The sequence below is a fragment of the Zingiber officinale genome, unplaced genomic scaffold (genome assembly GCF_018446385.1).
Source record: "Zingiber officinale cultivar Zhangliang unplaced genomic scaffold, Zo_v1.1 ctg177, whole genome shotgun sequence".
NCBI classification, from domain to species: Eukaryota; Viridiplantae; Streptophyta; class Magnoliopsida; order Zingiberales; family Zingiberaceae; genus Zingiber; species Zingiber officinale.
This window is the reverse complement of record NW_024589867.1, coordinates 53,929-72,621: the sequence shown is the minus strand read 5'-3', so window position 1 is coordinate 72,621 and position 18,693 is coordinate 53,929. Positions and strand designations below refer to the sequence as shown.

At 42.4% G+C, this 18,693-nt stretch overlaps 3 protein-coding genes across 5 annotated transcripts; all 3 read left to right on the top strand.

Moving 5' to 3' along the window:
* Positions 1–257: 257 nt before the first annotated feature.
* LOC122036581 (pyrophosphate-energized vacuolar membrane proton pump-like) lies at positions 258–4,988 on the top strand. The gene is made up of 8 exons (XM_042595949.1): positions 258–610; positions 2,097–2,671; positions 2,863–3,242; positions 3,314–3,400; positions 3,495–3,825; positions 3,959–4,369; positions 4,459–4,518; positions 4,595–4,988. The coding sequence occupies exons 1-8, from the start codon at positions 361–363 to the stop codon at positions 4,799–4,801; spliced, it is 2,301 nt and encodes a 766-aa protein (XP_042451883.1). The 5' UTR covers positions 258–360; the 3' UTR covers positions 4,802–4,988.
* Positions 4,989–5,246: 258 nt separating this feature from the next.
* LOC122036576 lies at positions 5,247–12,149 on the top strand. 3 transcript variants are annotated; one of them, XM_042595935.1, is made up of 10 exons: positions 5,247–5,889; positions 5,971–7,884; positions 7,965–8,152; positions 8,229–8,297; positions 8,391–8,543; positions 8,625–8,788; positions 9,347–9,494; positions 11,098–11,220; positions 11,336–11,423; positions 11,615–12,149. In XM_042595935.1, exons 1-10 carry the CDS (start codon positions 5,319–5,321, stop codon positions 11,782–11,784), a joined length of 3,588 nt encoding a protein of 1,195 aa, XP_042451869.1. In that variant the 5' UTR covers positions 5,247–5,318; the 3' UTR covers positions 11,785–12,149. The 3 variants fall into 3 exon arrangements, with proteins under 3 accessions (XP_042451869.1, XP_042451868.1, XP_042451867.1); XM_042595934.1 differs by having other exon boundaries at positions 5,956–7,884; XM_042595933.1 differs by having other exon boundaries at positions 5,247–7,884.
* Positions 12,150–13,327: 1,178 nt separating this feature from the next.
* On the top strand, positions 13,328–14,879 carry LOC122036580 (two-component response regulator ORR24-like). Its single transcript, XM_042595948.1, has 2 exons — positions 13,328–13,589; positions 13,636–14,879. The coding sequence occupies exons 1-2, from the start codon at positions 13,328–13,330 to the stop codon at positions 14,877–14,879; spliced, it is 1,506 nt and encodes a 501-aa protein (XP_042451882.1).
* Positions 14,880–18,693: the final 3,814 nt, after the last annotated feature.

Sequence of the window (18,693 nt, the reverse complement as noted above, 5' to 3'; positions counted from 1 at the left end):
CTTTAACGGAGGCCGATTATGATTGGCCCCATATCTGTAACCATTCAATCGGGGTGATAAGGCGTTCTCCCCACTATTTAGCCTGTGTGTTGTCAGGTAATTTATTCGGGTGTGTGTGTGAATGGTAGAAAATTAATGTGCGTTTCGTATGTCCCGCGAGATTGCTTAGATTAACGTGATCCGAAAATGGTAGCGTCTGTGTCCCCACACTTGCTACAACGAAAGCCTTCTGTCTCTCCTTGGTTTCGTATATAAATAAGGCAAACCCCGGTATTCTTGGAGTCGTCCGGGAAGTGGGAACTCCGAATTCATCGAAGCCATTGCCTTCGCCAGCATATTGCGGTGACGACTGATCCGGGGATGGGGGCGGCGATTCTTTCCGATCTCACCACCGAGGCTCTGATCCCGGCGACCGCCGTCGTCGGGATCGCTTTCGCACTGGTCCAGTGGGTCCTTGTGTCGAGGGTGAGCCTCTCGCCGGAGAAGGAGGCCAACGGGGCGGGAAACGATAAGAACGGCGACTCCGGCTACTTGATCGACGAGGAGGAAGGGCTTAACGATCACAATGTCGTCGTCAAGTGCGCTGAGATCCAGCGCGCCATTTCAGAAGGTAAGTGACGTGATTAGATCTGGTTATTTTGTTTTTTTTTTTTCAGTCAGATCTGCGGTGTTCAGTGTTTGAAATTTGAATTCGCTGAGTTTGCGTGTAGCTTGTTCTGCAGAAGAAACTTCGTTTCAGATCAGTGGATCTGCCTTTTACTCTCTAGATTTTCTGTTATTTTGAAGCTAATAATTCTATGCGCAGGAGGTCCTTTCAGCTTTCTTTGTCAATCTATTTCAAATTTGTCTTGGTATACTTCTTCATATGCTGTTTCTTGTGGATTTTGCCTTTGTATCCTCGATTAAAATTGATGGCTTTGTTTTAGAACTGCGCTATCTTTTTTCTCGTTATTTTTTTTTCGAATTTGCGCTGGCACTTTTTTTTTATTGCAGCAAAGGTTTTAACCTCGTAGTATTATTTTATTTAGAAATTATGGATTTTTTCCCTTTCGAATTTTCTTATTCTTTTTATTATATACGTCGCTCTTGTGTCCTATTATCCTCTCAGATCAAGCCTGATTTACAGTGATCAGTAGCATGGCTAACTACCGGTGTAAATTAGAGGGATAACCCAGGTCTCCAGTTCAATTAGAGGATCTTCCTTGTCCTGTGAGCAAGTGGATGGAGTAGTGCACCATCATCATCTTCCAGTACTGCTTGTTCTAATTATTTGAGATCGGCTATGTGAAAACCGTCAACAACAACGACAGTCCTGGTCTGGAGGGAAAATAAAGATTGGTGGTTGCATTAGGCGTAGGGTGACGGCATTAAAGTTGTCTAGACCTGCAAATGTGAATTAATTTCTACTTTTCAAAAGTAGTATATATGGTTTAGAATTTTGTATTCTAGTTGCCTCAGATCTATCTTGCTTGACATAGGCCAAGAACCTCAGCATTAATTGACTTAAAGCCAACTATTTTACCCCGGTTTTAGTTATGTGTTTAAATTCCACCAAATTGCTAGCGTTTTATTTAGTTTGACAGTAAAAATATCAGATTTGATGTTCCAGCCAAATCAATCTATAACTTAAGTTTTAGACTTGCAGTGTAGTTTGACCAATTAAAATTTTATGAGTGGGAATTCCTTATGTCCTAACCGAGTATTTAGCATTCACTAGAGAGCTGCTTTTTGCTTTCCATCTAGTCTGAAGTATCTTTTAGCACATGATCCATTTCCTTTTTTTTTTCCTTTCATGGATTGATGAGCCTTTTATATCTCTCATTTTTAGTACTATTCAAACTTTATATGGCATAATATTAAATTTAACGACTTCATTGCTAAATATATAATTTTTGGACAATCAATTTGTGAATAAGGAGACAGGAGCTCATGTAAATTAGGTGCCAAAGATTCTGGATCCAGTACTTATTTAACTTTGATCCTATACACATTTTCTAAACACGACTATCACTAAACTTTAAGTTTTTTATTCTGGCAATCTTATTGACATGAATAAGTTTATGACATCTGACAATGAGCTTTCTTCCTTTTAACAGGAGCTACTTCTTTCCTTTTTACTGAATATCAGTATGTTGGAATCTTCATGGCTATTTTTGCAATACTAATCTTCCTCTTCCTTGGCTCTGTTGAGGGCTTTAGCACAAAGAGCCAACCGTGCACTTACAGCAAGGACAAGACTTGCAAGCCTGCCCTTGCCAATGCCATCTTTAGCACATTGGCTTTCTTGCTTGGAGGTATCACCTCTGTGGTATCTGGATTCCTTGGTATGAAAATTGCTACGTATGCCAATGCCAGGACAACTCTAGAAGCTAGAAAGGGTGTAGGAAAGGCTTTCATCACTGCATTCCGGTCAGGCGCTGTGATGGGCTTTTTGCTCGCTGCTAATGGGCTTCTGGTGCTCTTTATTTCCATCAACTTATTCAAATTGTATTATGGTGATGACTGGGAAGGACTTTTTGAAGCTATTACTGGTTATGGCCTTGGTGGGTCTTCCATGGCTCTCTTTGGCAGGGTTGGTGGTGGTATCTATACCAAGGCTGCTGATGTTGGGGCTGATCTGGTTGGAAAGGTTGAAAGGAACATTCCTGAGGATGACCCAAGGAACCCTGCTGTAAGAATCTCTCATTCAACATGTATCTTCCTTTTTCAGTTGAACTTAGATATCTTGATGTTTCTTTTAAAATAATCAAGTGTTCACTCATGTCCTTTTTCAGGCAAGTATCAGATTTAGTTCTCGTCAGAACGACCAAACTTATTTGAATTTTTATAATGTTCTAGCAAATGCTTCATTCTTGTTTGCAGGTTATTGCTGACAATGTTGGTGATAATGTCGGGGATATTGCTGGAATGGGATCAGATCTCTTTGGCTCTTATGCCGAGTCCTCATGTGCTGCTCTTGTTGTTGCTTCAATATCTTCCTTTGGAATTAATCATGATTTGACAGCAATGTTATACCCCTTACTGATTAGTTCCATGGGCATCATTGTTTGTCTGATTACCACACTTTTTGCTACTGACTTCTTCGAGATTAAAGCAGTGAATGAGATTGAACCTTCATTAAAGAGACAGCTTATCATCTCCACTATTCTCATGACTGGAGGAATTGCAATTGTCACTTGGGTAGCACTCCCATCTACTTTTACAATCTTCAATTTTGGTGTCCAGAAGACTGTCAAAAACTGGTATTCCACTTTACCTTTGCTCTTTTTTATAAAATTGTAAAGTTAGCTTATTGTCTGAGATGCACTGGTAGGGAGCTCTTCTTCTGTGTAGCAATTGGCTTATGGGCTGGTCTCGTGATAGGGTTTGTCACCGAGTACTACACAAGCAATGCTTACAGGTATCGATTGAATCAAGCTTTAATTTGTCACCTGCTCTCAGTTGGTTGGCTTTCAGCATCTTTTTACTTCATTTTCATTGACCTCTTCTTTCAGCCCTGTGCAAGATGTTGCCGATTCCTGTAGAACTGGAGCTGCTACAAATGTTATCTTCGGTCTTGCTTTGGGATACAAATCCGTCATCATTCCAATATTTGCTATAGCTGCCAGCATTTTTGTTAGTTTCAGTTTTGCTGCAATGTATGGTATTGCAGTCGCCGCTCTTGGAATGCTTAGCACCATTGCAACTGGTCTTGCCATTGATGCCTATGGGCCTATCAGTGACAATGCTGGAGGAATTGCAGAGATGGCAGGGATGAGCCACAGGATCCGCGAGAGAACAGATGCTCTTGATGCTGCAGGCAACACAACTGCTGCTATCGGAAAGGTAAAATTTATTTAAAGTTGTGCATTCATTCTCTTCCTAATCCTTTTATTTTTTTGTTGTAGTATGTTTGATTCACGTTTAGAGCAATTCTATCTCAAATTTATCAATCTATTTGTTGTGTGCTTTCTTCTAGGGTTTTGCCATAGGTTCAGCTGCCTTGGTGTCCCTTGCACTTTTTGGAGCCTTCGTGAGCCGTGCAGCAATCTCGACTGTGGATGTCCTGACACCCAAAGTTTTCATTGGGCTTCTTGTTGGCGCTATGCTCCCCTACTGGTTCTCAGCCATGACCATGAAGAGTGTTGGCAGTGCAGCTCTCAAAATGGTAGAAGAAGTTCGACGTCAGTTCAACACCATCCCTGGACTCATGGAGGGAACTGCTAAACCAGACTATACAAACTGTGTCAAGATATCAACAGACGCCTCCATCAAGGAAATGATCCCTCCTGGTGCTCTGGTCATGCTGACTCCTCTAGTCGTCGGGACTCTTTTCGGAGTCGAAACACTTTCTGGAGTTCTTGCAGGCTCACTTGTTTCCGGTGTCCAGGTTCATAGATCTTTCTCTGTAGCAGACACATCATTTCCATCCAATTTGATCGTTGCATTGAATCTGAATTCATAACAAACCTTGCACAGATTGCTATCTCAGCATCAAACACTGGCGGCGCATGGGACAATGCAAAGAAGTACATTGAGGTAAAAAACACTCCCTCATGCTTATCATTGCTTGCAAACTATTCAACCGGTAATTCTTGCTCCATGAACTGATCAGGCCGGAACTTCAGCGCATGCCCGGTCCCTCGGCCCAAAGGGATCCGACCCCCACAAGGCGGCAGTGATCGGCGACACCATCGGTGATCCGCTCAAGGACACATCTGGTCCTTCCCTCAACATCCTCATCAAACTCATGGCAGTGGAATCACTCGTGTTTGCTCCATTCTTTGCCACCCATGGTGGCATCCTCTTCAAGTTGTTTTAGGATGTTTTTTTTTCCCTTAGCAATGTTGTACGGTACCAATCTTCCATTCTTTACTACCCATTCTCACTACTTTACTACTTTATTTGTATCAGAGCCATTAGATTTTTACTTAGCTAAAGTTATGTTAAGATAATTGAATATGTTTCATTGTTCAGATATGTGAGATTGGCATAAAATTCATGGATTATTTCTCATAATCGTACGAATTGCAACGCAATTAGTGCTTTATAAAAACTATTTTCAAGTCTAAAACTTCGAGATAAATTTCAATGTCATGCTGATGTGGACTGTGCAAAACTTCGCTTGTTCATCAACTATCTTTTAATTATCGTTAAATATATTATTTATGTTATTATCCGTCAATTTTATTACTTTTTCCCAAATACGTTTCAAAAAAAAAATAAAATATATATATATATATATATATATCCCTACTTTCGGCTTCGTCCACTTCCTTGATCTCGTCGGCTTTCTCCTCGATCCCTCCTCAAAACCCTAGCTTTGGATTATCCGTTGTATGGCTTGCGATCGGAGGGATCCCTACCCTTCGGGCCCCTCTGACGCCGACCACCCCTCCACCTCCGGCGATCGCAGGGTCAAGCTCCGCTATAGCTATGGCGGCACGATTCTGCCTCGCCTCAGCGACGGCGCCCTCCGCTACGTCGGCGGGGAGACCCGCATCCTAACCGTCAACCGCGAAGCGTCGCTGCCAGAGATCCTACGCAAGATGACCGAGGCCTACGGAGGGCCGGTCGTGCTCCGGTACCAGCTCCCCGACGAGGATCTTGACGCTCTCATCTCCGTGTCCACCTCGGAGGACCTGGAGAACATGATGGAGGAGTACGATAAGCTCGCAGTGGAGAATCCCAACGCCAAGCTACGAGTCTTCCTCTTCTCGCCATCTGATGTGTCCGGCAGTGGTTCCGATCCACTTGCCCCGTATCATGATTTGCAGGACACTGGCGCGAGGTATCTCGAAGCTGTCAATGGATTGGATTTGAGCATCAGGAGAAGGGATAGCGTGGCAAGTTTCCCGTCCACCCAGAATTCCGATGTATTGACGGCCGTCGAGGCACTTGTCAATGAAGGTATATCGCCTGTTCATTCTCCTACAGGTACATCTGCTCGATATGCATCAAAACCAAATTTTGCAGGGCAAGACGTTCCAGATCTGATACTGACTACAAATTACAATGATCAAATCCAAATTTTGAGTTCAACTCAGTCTGAATTGCCTCCTTCAGTGCCAAATCAACACAAATTCTTGAATCCAGTACAGGTTGAATTTCCATCGGCCACACCGATTGTTCCCCAGCCCTACATAGATCAACAACATGATCACCCCCAACCTTTTGTAGGAGTGGAATCTCCTTCTCAAATCAATGTTGCAGTGGCTCCAAATGCTTATATCCTACCTAATAGCACAACTGCTCAGGTTGGCAATGGGATGACAAGAGTGGATTTCCAGGCAGACCTTAATGCTGGAAAGATTATGAGGATTCCTGGTGATGCAAAGCTGCAGCCTTTATCAAAGCTACCTCCACTGCCTCCTCCTCACTTTTTCGCACCAAATGTGGAACGGCGCCCAGTGCCAGCATTATCTCCTGTGCTGACTGCTAAATTTGAGGACTGCAGTTTATGTCAGAAGGCCTTGCCCCATGCCCATTCAGATACCCTGATAAATGATCAAGGTAACAGCCACAAACATGCCATTTCTGAAGCAAATACGTTATTACAGAGTCTCAGCGCTGAAGATTTAACCAAACGAGTACCACTTCAAACAGCAGACAGTGGTGTGGATATCCAAGCTAAGAATTTGTCGAATTTGTCTACTGCAGCTCCTTGGAACCGTGAGTTGTCTGAGACAGCTCCTGCTACTTCCCAAATTATTGTGAAGTCACCTGTAAATTCAACCTATCTGGACCATGCTAAGACTCCTCTACCACCCGTTTTTGTGGGGCTACCTGATGCTTCACAACTATCATCCGGGACTGAAAGCAATCCTGAAAAATCCCACAAAGAAGACTTGGTGCAAACGCAGCAACAATTGCCTGTAAATTGTGACCATTCTAATATCATACCAATAACAGCTTCATTAGCCACACCACACAACCCTCTTGGAGCATTCCTCATTCCTCAATCTCATGAAGAAGATTCCTCACAACAACAGATGCCATTGTTACAAAATATTGGATTCCATAATTATCCGTTTAATCAAGGTTTTATCCATAAATCTTTTGTTGCGAATGCTAATTTACTGGGACATCCAGATGTCCGGGCATTGTATAGCCATGGTTGGCCTATGGATGGAATGATGCAACCTCTTAGCATGAATCCTCCTGGGGCTCCAGGCTTCAGTGGTTACCCAAGGCCAGCAGCTGTCTTGTCTGATGTTGGCATCTCCAAGGATTTAAACTCTGGACAGACACCATTATTTATGATGAATAGTCATAATGCCGGGCTTCTGGATATAGGTAGTGAATTATCTATTAGTAATCCCCTAATTGCATCTGGAATTGTTCCAGAAGGAAATTCTAGTTTGCTATCTAGTCAGTTGCCAGCTATGTCGAGGGATGTTTCTTATCGACAGAGTGTTCAGCTTTCCAACGGCATTCAGACTCCACCCATCATAGGGAACCATGAGCTATACTCATATCATCATGAAACAGGAGCCGGACCTAGAGGGATGTTCAATTATGCAGATCCTGTCCATGACAATGATACCAGCAATAAAAATCTTAATGACAAAAAAGATGATATTCCCAGTGTCAGTCCAGCAGAAGTATTAACAAATAGCAATGGGTCTATTCCTCAAAATGGCAACGCTTTGCTTCACCACAATACAGACCAAATGCAGCAAGTTGTTTCCTTAGACCAACTTGTGAGCGACATGGATCCTCAGAAACTATTGGAGAGTAAAATCCCCCCTTCAAGACCAAGCAATGCTTCTACAGCCACACAAGAGTTGTCCAACAGGAATTATCCTGTAAATAGCATAAGGTCTGAGCTAAGTACTCCTGTAGCTGTTTCTGTTCAGATGCCAAGTTCTTTAAATATGGATGCATCTACAGAGCCATTAAAAGGTTTTGTGCCTTCTGCTTTATGAATATTTATTGGTGCTTTAAGTTAACTACATCCATAATCTGTTTTGTTAAATATTTAGGAGATGCCCATAGTAAAGAAGATATCCTGAATACTGAAGGGAGAACATCAGCATCGGCACTTACACTACAATCATCTGAACTTCCAGTTCCAATTTTTGATTCTCATGAAACAAAAGATACAACTCATAGTTCTTTCAGAGAAAGTGCAATTATCGAGGACAAAATATCAACAGATGAAAAGAAAGAGGTGATAACCATATCCTTTTTCATTTTTTTATGTGTATTTGTGCTGTTACCATGTGCTTAAAATCATTGTGATGCAGACTAAGACAAAACAATTAGAGAAAGCGAAGAATGTTTTTCCTAATATAGATGAGATTGGAAACCTCCAGGTTAGAAGATAGAGTTAGATATTATTCACTACTTAATCTTATGTTCATTGTACAATATGGAAATAACAGACTGACATCTGCTGTCACTCAAAGGTAATAAAAAATAGTGATTTGGAGGAGTTGCAAGAACTTGGGTCTGGGTCTTTTGGGACTGTATATCATGGCAAGTGGAGAGGCACAGATGTGGCAATCAAGAGAATCAATGACAGGGTTTTTTCTGGGAATTCATCAGAGCAGGATCGTGCAGTATGTTTCCAATAGTAAATTGCTTCATATGCTTCTTTTCATGTAGAATTCATGCTTACATGTGTTTGTGAATAAACTCAGAGGGCTGATTTTTTAAATGAGGCCTGTAAGCTTGGCAGCTTGCACCATCCAAATGTTGTGGCATTTTATGGCATTGTTCTTGATGGCCCAGGGGGATCTATTGCAACTGTAACAGAGTTTATGGTTAATGGTTCACTTCGGCGTGCTTTGCAGAAGAATGAGAAGTAATCTCCTATCTTTTTATTCTATTATGTTACGCGTCAATAAATTTATGTATGGTTCACAATCTGATCTTGTCAGCTGGTTGAATCTAGAATTCCTAGTTGAAACATCAGTCGACCCATTTTAAATTAAGCTGCAGCTTTTCATTTACTGCATCAAAGGAACTCAAACCAGCTAATTTTCTGTGAATTGGAAGATCCAACTGGTTCAAACTAGAGCAGATTGGTTCAAAATGCACAAGCATGATCTAGGGGCTCCTATTCATCTCTATTTCTGTTAGTTATTACTAAATGTTCTATTTTCTTTAGTATTTTAAAGACCATGGGAAATAAAGTAAATCTAAGAGAAGCCAGGATTAAGGATCTTTTACTCCATTAAAGACACAAATCTTGCATATTTCTATTTCCTTTATTTGGTGCCAGTGATTTTAGTTTCTATTGTTGTTTTCTATAGATAAAGTATAGTTTGTTGACCCTACCAGTCTTGTAAGTGCTATAACATAACTTATACTGGTTGTTTTATCTTTGATCTTATTCATGTTAATCATTGCCTTTGAACAGGATGCTTGATAGGCGTCGACGACTTCTTATCGCAATGGATGTGGCATTTGGCATGGAATACTTGCATAGTAAAAATATTATACACTTTGATTTGAAAAGTGATAACTTGCTTGTCAACTTGAGGGATCCTCAGCGTCCAATATGCAAGGTAAAAGTTGTATTTAGTTTTCAAAATATTATTCGAGACTATTTTGAAATGCTAAAGTGGAACTTCAAGTTTTCTGAGTAATCTCGTTTGACTGAACTAAATTTGCATCTTAAAAATTATCAACTTGGGAAATCATATAGTTCCTCAAATGTGAACTGATTGTAAGTTTGTAACAGAGTATGGTTGTGGATTTAGTTTGTGGCCTTTGGTTTATCTTTTGACCAAGGATTTAAAATTTGAATTTTTAAGCTCATTGGCCATGCAGTATCTTTTCTCTCCAGAACAACAACAACAACAACAACCAAGCCTTTTTCCACTAGTTGGGGTCGGCTGTATGAATCCTTTACGCCATTGAGCTCTATCTACTATTATATTATCATTTATATTTAAATAAATTTCATCTTATTTTATTGTTGCTAACCAAGTTTTTTTTGGTCTTCCTCGTTTGATATGCATGTTTATCATAGTTTCACATCGCCTAATTGGAGCATTTATTGGTCGTCTAAGTACATCTCCAGACCAAAAAAAAAGGAAAATCCTAAGTGAAAAAAGGGGCAGCCCGGTGCATGGAGCTCTCTCCATGCGGGGTCCCGGAGAAGGATCCATTGTACGCAACTTTATCCTGCTTTTTGCAAGAGATTGCTTCCAGGATTCGAACCCGTGACCTTTTGGTCATAAAATAACAACTTTATCTTTGGGCCAAGGCTCCCCTTTCCAAAAAAAAAATCCCAAGAGAAGTATTAGGAAATAGGAAAAGGCAAGAAAAGAAAAATACAAATTCACCCTCTACTCTTCTCTTATGGTTGTTTGGTGATGCACTATACAGTTTGATGTCTTGATGTGATACACCATGCTTATCTTTGATAAAGGGAACCAAAACTCAGGTTAAAGTGAACTATTTGTTGAGGCAGCTTAAATTAGAAGTCTTTCCTGCAACTATTGTTTGACTTAAACTGCTTTTGAAGCATATAGAAGGTCTGTTGAGGAGTTTTTACAATCTGTCCTCATTATTCTATATTCTTTTTTCTTGTACTTGTTGGGTATTAGTAAGTTTTGTTTCTTTAGTGAAAGAACCAACAGTATCTTTATTTAATGTGTTAAGGTTTGCATATAAAAATTGACTGGAAAATGTACTTTGGTGTTTGGTGCTACACTACACGGACAAAGCATGGCCCAACAAGTGAATGTGTGCTAACGTTGTGTCCATTCAGTTTCTAAATTTTTTAATAACATCGTGCCCAACATATGAAGTGAACTTATAGATGATATTGGCAAAGATAAATAAAGGAAACAGGTTTCATTAAAACAATAAAAAATGGCCTGTGATTTTACATGGTTGATCTTGTGAAATTTTTTTGGAATATATATATTTCTGTTACAAAGTAATTGGGTTAGCTCGAAGAAACAGTAGTAGATAAAGCTTTAACCACTGTACAAATTATATTGTGATATGTGGGGCAAAGAACAAGAAAAGTAAAGGAAAAAAATATCACAAAGTGTTTTTTTGGAACTTTGTGCTAGAGCATTGCCTTAACTGCTTGTGTCGTACTGTTTATTGTTTCCTTTTTAGCATGTCAGCATGTTACTGAAACACACTGTGCAGGTGGCTGATCTTGGTCTTTCAAAATTGAAATACGAGACACTGATGTCTGGTGGCATGCGAGGCACTCTACCTTGGATGGCACCTGAACTTCTTGGTGGCAAAGATATCAAGTATAGTGAAAAGGTGATGATGAGTTGTATCATTCATACTGTCAAAGCCAATCCATTTCAATTTTCTATCCATATTATCTTTAACTGTGCAAGTCTATCATCAATCAAATTCAATCGTTGTGCCATAGGTTGATGTATTCTCCTTTGGCATAGTAATGTGGGAGCTCATCACTGGAGATGAACCATATCGGGATATGCATTATGGACTTATTATAGGTGATTTTTGCATACTGTCAAATTTCTCTTGGATGCTGGCTTACACGTCTGTGTTAGTGGAGCCAAAGTTGTATGGCCTTTTTATTCATATTTTGTATTATTTTTCTATTATTGACACTGTCATGACAACTGCATCACTAGAATATTCATATCTTGGTGTATATCTCCTCTCAGTTCTTTGCTCTCAACAGGAGGGATTCTTAACGATACACTACGGCCTCCCGTGCCTGAATCTTGTGATCCCGAATGGAAATCACTGATGGAGCAATGCTGGGGCACGGAACCTTCACAGCGCCCCAGCTTCACCGACATCGCAAACAGGTTGAGGGCGTTGGCAGCTTCTCTTCCTCAAAAAGGATAGGTCATGGGAAGCTATCCTAACACACTATCAAACTCTCGCCGGCCAGTATTTATCATCTTCATGAGTGTGCTGAGCTCAGTTTGAGATTTTTTTTTCTTTGTAATGAAGAGGTTCGTGTTCGTCACGAGTGTGTGCAGCTCCGCTTAAGATTTTTTGTTTGTAATGAAGGGATTGGTGTCCATAAAATTCCTGTATAGAGTTTTGCATGTTATTGCACTACCGCCTGTCCAGTTCGTTAATTCTTTGAATTAGCCAAGTAGTAAAGGGCCAAACAGATATACGCTGCCATATTTAAAAAAAGAACATGCAGCTGTGGATTCATTCGTTCTTGAACTCTTAATGGAATGCTATTTTGTCAATTCTCATACATTGACTAGTTTGAGATGTTGCTACTTTACCGTTTGTTTCGTTCTGGCTATCTTGCTTTATCTATATTGCCATTAAATTCAAACTACGTGATGCCTATGTGGATAGTGAATAAGTTATTTTTTTATATATATCTCAGGTATTTAGATTTTACGATTCAAATAATAGACGGTGTGTCTTATAGAAATTGAATTGCTTGAGAAATGCATTTTATTTTTTACCACCCTATCAAGTGGTAGAAAGGTAAATAGGTTCGTCCTTAGCGTTCCTATCAATTTGTCTTAGGGTCAACATGGAAGAGATAAATCACGGATGGTTAATAGTCTTTGTAATAGTAATTAGCATATAAAGGAGATATTTACTTCGATTTTGTCGAGATTCGAACCCCAGATCTCATGGTGACAGTATTTCATGCCCTAGTCACTAGATCCATTTGAGGAGACATTTTATCACCCCATCAAACCATGCGGGCAGATAAATATTTTTGTTTAATGAAAAAAATAATTAACAAGATGAAATAATATTGAATCTGAGAGTTAATAATATGTTGGTTCTCCAAATAAATTATATATATATATATATATATATAATTTTTTATTTATTTTCCCTTCCAAAATCTACTATATATGTTTCATTTTTCTTAGGTAGGTTCATGCATAACAATAATAATAATATTATTAAACCATTCAAGCTAAGCAATTTCCTATAGTAATAATAATATAAATTATGAATGCATATATGTTGATAATTTCTTATTTATATTCCTTTCCAAATTCTACAACATATGTTTGATTTTATTTGATAATCTGTTTACAAAATTAATAAAAATAAATAAATAATAAATTATAGAAATAGCTATTGGTTATGAATATATGTCGGTAATTTCTTGTTTATTTTTCTTCCCAAAACATTCTTTCTGATTATTAATTTTTGATATAGTGATAATTTCTTGCCTGTTCTAAATGTTCAAAGCACCAACCAAACTGTATATTCCAGAAAAAAAAAATCTTAAGATTGATTGCTTTGGCCTATGTTAAAACTAATCAATTTTATAATTTCGAAAGATTTGTAAAAGGAATTTACAAAATCAAATGTACATCCCCTTTCATATATATTTCTTTATCCTCTTCGAGCACTTCGTTCATTCTGTTCCTTCAGAGATTTCTTGTGTGTTTCCATGGCGACCACCAATGAGTTCCCCATAAGCATTCGAGTTCTCGCCATCGACAACGATCCCATCTGCCTCAAGTTGCTAGAAAATCTCCTAATCCGATGCCAATACCAAGTCGTGGCGACTACTGAGGCGAGCAGCGGCCTGAGGATGTTGAGAGAGAACATGCACGAGTTTGATCTGGTCATCACCGACATCCACATGGCGGACATGGACGGATTCATGCTCCTCCAGATCATAACTCGAGAATTTGGCATTCCAGTCATCAGTAATTAAAAAATTTTGTTTTATCTTTGAAATATCTGATCTTCCAGTTTACATTCCTTGGCCGGCGATTGCAGTATCGTCGGTAGATGGAGCGAGGCAGACAGTGGCGAAGGCGGTGGTTCACGGAGCTTGCCAGTACTTGCTGAAGCCTGTGCGGATGCAAGAACTGAGGAACGTATGGCAACACGTGCTCCGGAAGAAGCTCGTCGGCGGGAAACCGAACGCGCTTGCGGATTCCGAAGGCAGCTACTCGAGCGATTTCAACGCGAGCGACGACGAAAACGCCGTCGGAGGAAATTTTCCTCCGGAATTCGGCGATTCGCGCGGCGGCAAGAAGCCCAGAATCAGTTGGACTCTGGAACTTCACCAGAAATTTCTCGCCGCCATCAACGAACTCGGCATCGACAGTAAGTTCACTCCCTCCCCTGTTTCATTTCTTTCCTCGGACGAAATTCACGATTTCTTGCGGGCGGTTTGCAGAGGCTGTGCCGAAGAAGATACTCGATCTTATGAACGTCGAGAACCTGACGAGGGAGAAAGTCGCCAGCCATTTACAGGCACGCTAGCTAGCTCTCGATCGATCTTTGCACTTTTCTTTTCGCAGCGTGTTATGATCTTCGATCTTTGTTTGCAGAAGTACCGGCAGTACGTGAGGAGACTCAAGGAGCTGACGGACCGTAATTCTAGCGTGAATCCCGGCGGCTTGTCGTTCAGGAATCTATCGCGGATGAAGAGCGACTCGCTGGATGTTTTCAGGCGCTACCATGCAGTGGGGCGGATGCGGATACTCCCGCCGCTCGCTTCTTTCCCGACCTATCCGGTCGCCGGAGTTGATGTGCTCTCCGGTGCAGCAGCGCTCGGCCACAGGCCGGGCCATTTTGGGAGCTACCAGAGCTTCGGATTCGCAGGGAATAATTGCTTCCGGCCAAATTCGCTCGGCGGATCAGCGCCGACGCCTCTCGATCAGCTGGGGGAGATACAGCAGCAAGTGAGTGGTTTGCTCGGTGGCAGCGGCTCTGTTCCTGACGGCCTCGGTTGGCTGCTGCAGGGGAATAACCCACAAATGGCGGACGGAGAAGAAGACTCGTTCGACTTTGAAATCGATTTCCCTGAGCTCGATCGTTGCTTGCCTGAGCAAGCGTGGAGAAATATTAATGGCGACCCAGCGAGCGAGCGTCTGGCCGGCGCGCTGCCTGGATGCCAATCGGCTGTGAACATGGATGAAGCCGCTCAGAGTTGTGAAATTAATGGAGACGGTGAGGAGGATTCTTCCACCAAAGGTCTTGTGTGATCCCTTGGATTGGATGGTTCTTTCCTTTTGCTGATTTGTTTTGGGCATGAACTGTACTGGATTCCTTCAATTTCTAATGAGAATTGACATGGATAGTCTTGTTCCGGCAAAAATAATGATCCTGTCAAGAAGCTGAGAAGACGGACCTGTCGATGTATCGTGTCTGGAAGGTTGACCACATCTCCATGACTCGGATGGTAAGTTGTCCTCTATGTTGACCAAGTCGTCCGAAGTTCTCTGGTCAACAACACCTGCAGCCAGCGACCGAGTTGCCCCGATCCCTGATACCTAGATACTCGAGGTGGGTCCCGCGAATATATGAGCAACCAGCTAATAATAGAGAAATAAATGCACGAATAAGGAGTACAATAACATACCCTGGCCCGGGGCGCCCTCGGATGGATGGGTAAGCTGATCGCGGTGCTGATCGAATCGTCGTGGCCCTGGCGAGTAGATGAGTGTGAGTCAGCTGAGGCGCCGAATCTGAGGGCGACAACATGAATTCCAGCGTAACATGTGTCCAGAAGGCGACACATAGGCCGAAATATGCTCACGGCGCGCAGGCCGGATAATATCTGTAATCTACAATCATAATAGCGATATAGAACATAATGGCCCAGCGGCCAGGACACAATACACAGTGCAAGACACAAGTCACAAAGATAGTGCCGCATCAATAGCCCGACGACCGGATCAACGATAGCTCGAGAGTTGGCTCATCGCCCGACGGAGGTCGTGGGCCGGCCGGCGGCTGTCGCCGGAGGTGACCCCGGAGGGCAGCCTTGGCCGTTGGACTCGGCGGCGATCGTTGGACTAGGCGGCAACTGCTGGAGGCGGCGACGACCATGAGGGGAGGCAGCAGCGGTTGCTGGTGACGGCGCCCGCCGGAGGCAGCGCCTGCTGGGGGCAGCGCCGATCTTCCTCAGTGGCGTCAGTGCCGGCGAGAAGAGGACATGGCGGAGTTACCCTCTGTGTACGCCTCTACGGTGGCGTCCGGGCACGGGGAAGCCAACTTTGGAGGAGGCTTCCGGCTAGAGGAGAGGCAGCGCCTCTGTTCCGGCGGGCGACGACTGGTGAAGGAGGAGAGGAGTGGCCGGTCTATCCGGCGGGGTCGTCGCGAGGAGGAGAGGAAGTCCGACAGCGGAGTCGCGAGGGGGAGAAGTCCCACAGCAGAGTCGCGAGGAGGAGAAGGGAAACGGCGGCAGCCGGTGGCCGGTGTCGGCGCGAGGAGGGAGGAAGAAGAAGTGTGATGGCGGCGGGCCAAAAAACACGAACCGACCTCTTTCTCATTCGTCAACAGTGCTCTTTAAAAGAGTCAAAACCCTTAATGTATCCAAAGACCCAAATGCCCCCTTCCTTCTCCCTAACTCCTCCTATTCCCTAAGCTGCATCCAGATCAAATACCATGGATATTATTCTTCGGAGATCATGGGAAAAGATGAAGAAAGAACCTCTATCCGCGGAGCCATCAGTGAGATGTTATTGATGTTGATAAAATCGCCGTGACCCAAAGGAAGATGGGGCAAAACTGTGTTCTGTGTTAGATGGAATCACTATGAGCCAGAGGGAGGTGGGGTCATCAGAGCTACTTGTGGAGCGGTAAAAGAGCGTCACTGTATACTGTAGGAAGAACTGAATTGTCTCGAGAGCCTATGGGGAGAGAAGAGGGGGTTAGAATAGAGTTTGGGGTGCCCTGGCTTGTCAATTTCAACACTCAAATTAGTCTTCAACAGGGGAGATGAAGAATAAGAATAATAGTAAATGTGTGTGTAGAGTCATACGTAAAAGTATGCGTATACCTTGGCCTGCATGAGCGAGACTTTTTATAGCACTGATCCTGCTCCGAGATCCTTGAGATTGACTCGTTGGTGTGTTAGCCAAAAAAAATTGACCACGGTTGAAAAGATGACGGCAAGAGATAAGTGGAATGCTAAATGTTGATTTAGAAAAGAGAAGTCTCCCCCTATTTTCATCCGACACTATCTTTTAAACCTTCTCTCTAGACTTTCTCCTTCCTCTATTTAATGGCATTGCATTAATTAGAGAAGATCTTTATTTTTCCTTCTTCCATGTATTCAATGAAGTTATAATATCAGCATAATTAACGAAATCGCATCAAGTCAAAAGAGGGTATAGGTTTTCCGATTGGTGACTCTGCTATAGGAGATGTTGAAACAGGATAGTAGATCGATCATACCAATAACCCAAGGACGTACACATGTAAGCGTCATGTATATGCCCGATCGGGGAGGGCCTATAGTCGAGCGGTTAGAGATGAGTTATTTCTACTATGCACTCAAATGAGAGTCACTATAGTCGCTCAGCTAGAACATGGTTATATTGATCGTGACTTTGACTGTCACATCATCCCTTATATTTGTAGGTCCTATGCGATAGGCAAGAGGAGGTGAATTGTCCTGTAAAAGTCACACCTTTATCAAACTATTGGGCTTAAACAATTACACACTTAACAAAATGATAATAGAAATAATAGAGTACGAGATAAACAGATTTACTTAGTTAGCAATCACAAGATTGCTACACCAAGGAAAGTAGATTCATTATGAAGATCTCTTTCTCGAATAAAACATCAGAGGTGGAGAAGCCTCCTACATGGAAATAAAGCTCGAAAATGAAAAGCAAAATGAAAATCGTAGTACAGAAGTGTGTTGTTTCAAACTCCTGAGATCAGGATTCTATTTATAGCATATTGGTCGAATCTGACTGTTTATTGACATGACACGATCCAGGCGACCGAACCCTATCCAAGCGCCCCCAGCATGGCAAAGTCTATCTTCACGAAACGGCCTTCGCAATGGTGTGAATTGAAGATAACTTTTTATCCACTCTCGGACACCCGAACCCGCTCTAGGTGCTCGGACAGTCGCTGACGTGAGCCCAATGATGATCCACTCAACGAGGCTCCTTGGTCGGCACCAAAGTGGTCCGAGCATCCAGACCATCTTGGCCGGGCACCCGGATTGGTCAGCCATGTGCTGACCATCCGGTGCCCTCTCTGATCGCTACCTCCTCCTCCGGTAGCTTGGGTGATTCTCCGACTTTCCAAAATTGAGCTCACCTGAATTCAACTCTGGCCTTCTCTCCTTAAGTAGTCTTCCGTTCTAGCTTCTCATCCCTCATAAACACAGCACACTTCCTTCTTGTCTGCTAACATACTCTTCTGTAGCACCTCGTTTATTGGACGCACCGAGCCCGTCAACTCTCTCTTATGTTATCCTTCTCACTAGCTGCATCTTTGCTCGACTTCTTATGCTCCCAAGTTTCTGCACACTTAGACACAAGGATATACACATGACCTTGTTAGTGCAGGGAGCACCAGATGATCAATCATGAATTTTGATAATGGCAAAGGGGTTCAAAGTAAGCTGTCTCATTGTCTAACAAGTTGAACTAAGTGTGCAGAAAAGTCCTAAGTGATCTTAGGCAAAGGAAAGTTCTAGCTACGGTTAGGCAACGAAGTCCTGGTTCGAGGGACTAGCCGAAGTATTGGCGGGTCGAGAACTTTGAGCAAAATTCTAGAGTCGAGGACTCTAGGTGAAAATTCTAGGGGTCACGGACACCAGGTGGAAGACTAAACGAGTCGTGGATCGGACGTTCAGCATAAAGACCTAAAGTCTTGGATGTTGGGCAAAAGTCCAAACGGTTTGGAGAACCGGTCTAGCAAAAGGTAAATTCTCCTGAAAGGAGTAAGTGAGGATGCGTTTCCCACAGAGGGAACAGTAGGCGTCGGTCCAACCTAGAATTTTAGCAAAACTCAAAGTTAGGACCGAACAGTCTAAAAGTTGTCAAATCT

Bases quoted from the DNA above. Each gene is read 5' to 3' on its own strand.
- LOC122036581 (XM_042595949.1), top strand. From the start codon at position 361: ATGGGGGCGGCGATTCTTTCCGATCTCACCACCGAGGCTCTGATCCCG. The intron at 3,243-3,313 runs GTATTCCACTTT...ATGCACTGGTAG, and splicing joins CAGAAGACTGTCAAAAACTG to GGAGCTCTTCTTCTGTGTAG. The intron at 4,370-4,458 runs GTTCATAGATCT...AACCTTGCACAG, and splicing joins CACTTGTTTCCGGTGTCCAG to ATTGCTATCTCAGCATCAAA.
- LOC122036576 (XM_042595933.1), top strand. From the start codon at position 5,319: ATGGCTTGCGATCGGAGGGATCCCTACCCTTCGGGCCCCTCTGACGCC. The intron at 8,153-8,228 runs GTGATAACCATA...ATTGTGATGCAG, and splicing joins CAACAGATGAAAAGAAAGAG to ACTAAGACAAAACAATTAGA. The intron at 8,298-8,390 runs GTTAGAAGATAG...TGTCACTCAAAG, and splicing joins ATGAGATTGGAAACCTCCAG to GTAATAAAAAATAGTGATTT.
- LOC122036580 (XM_042595948.1), top strand. From the start codon at position 13,328: ATGGCGACCACCAATGAGTTCCCCATAAGCATTCGAGTTCTCGCCATC. The intron at 13,590-13,635 runs GTAATTAAAAAA...CTGATCTTCCAG, and splicing joins ATTTGGCATTCCAGTCATCA to TTTACATTCCTTGGCCGGCG.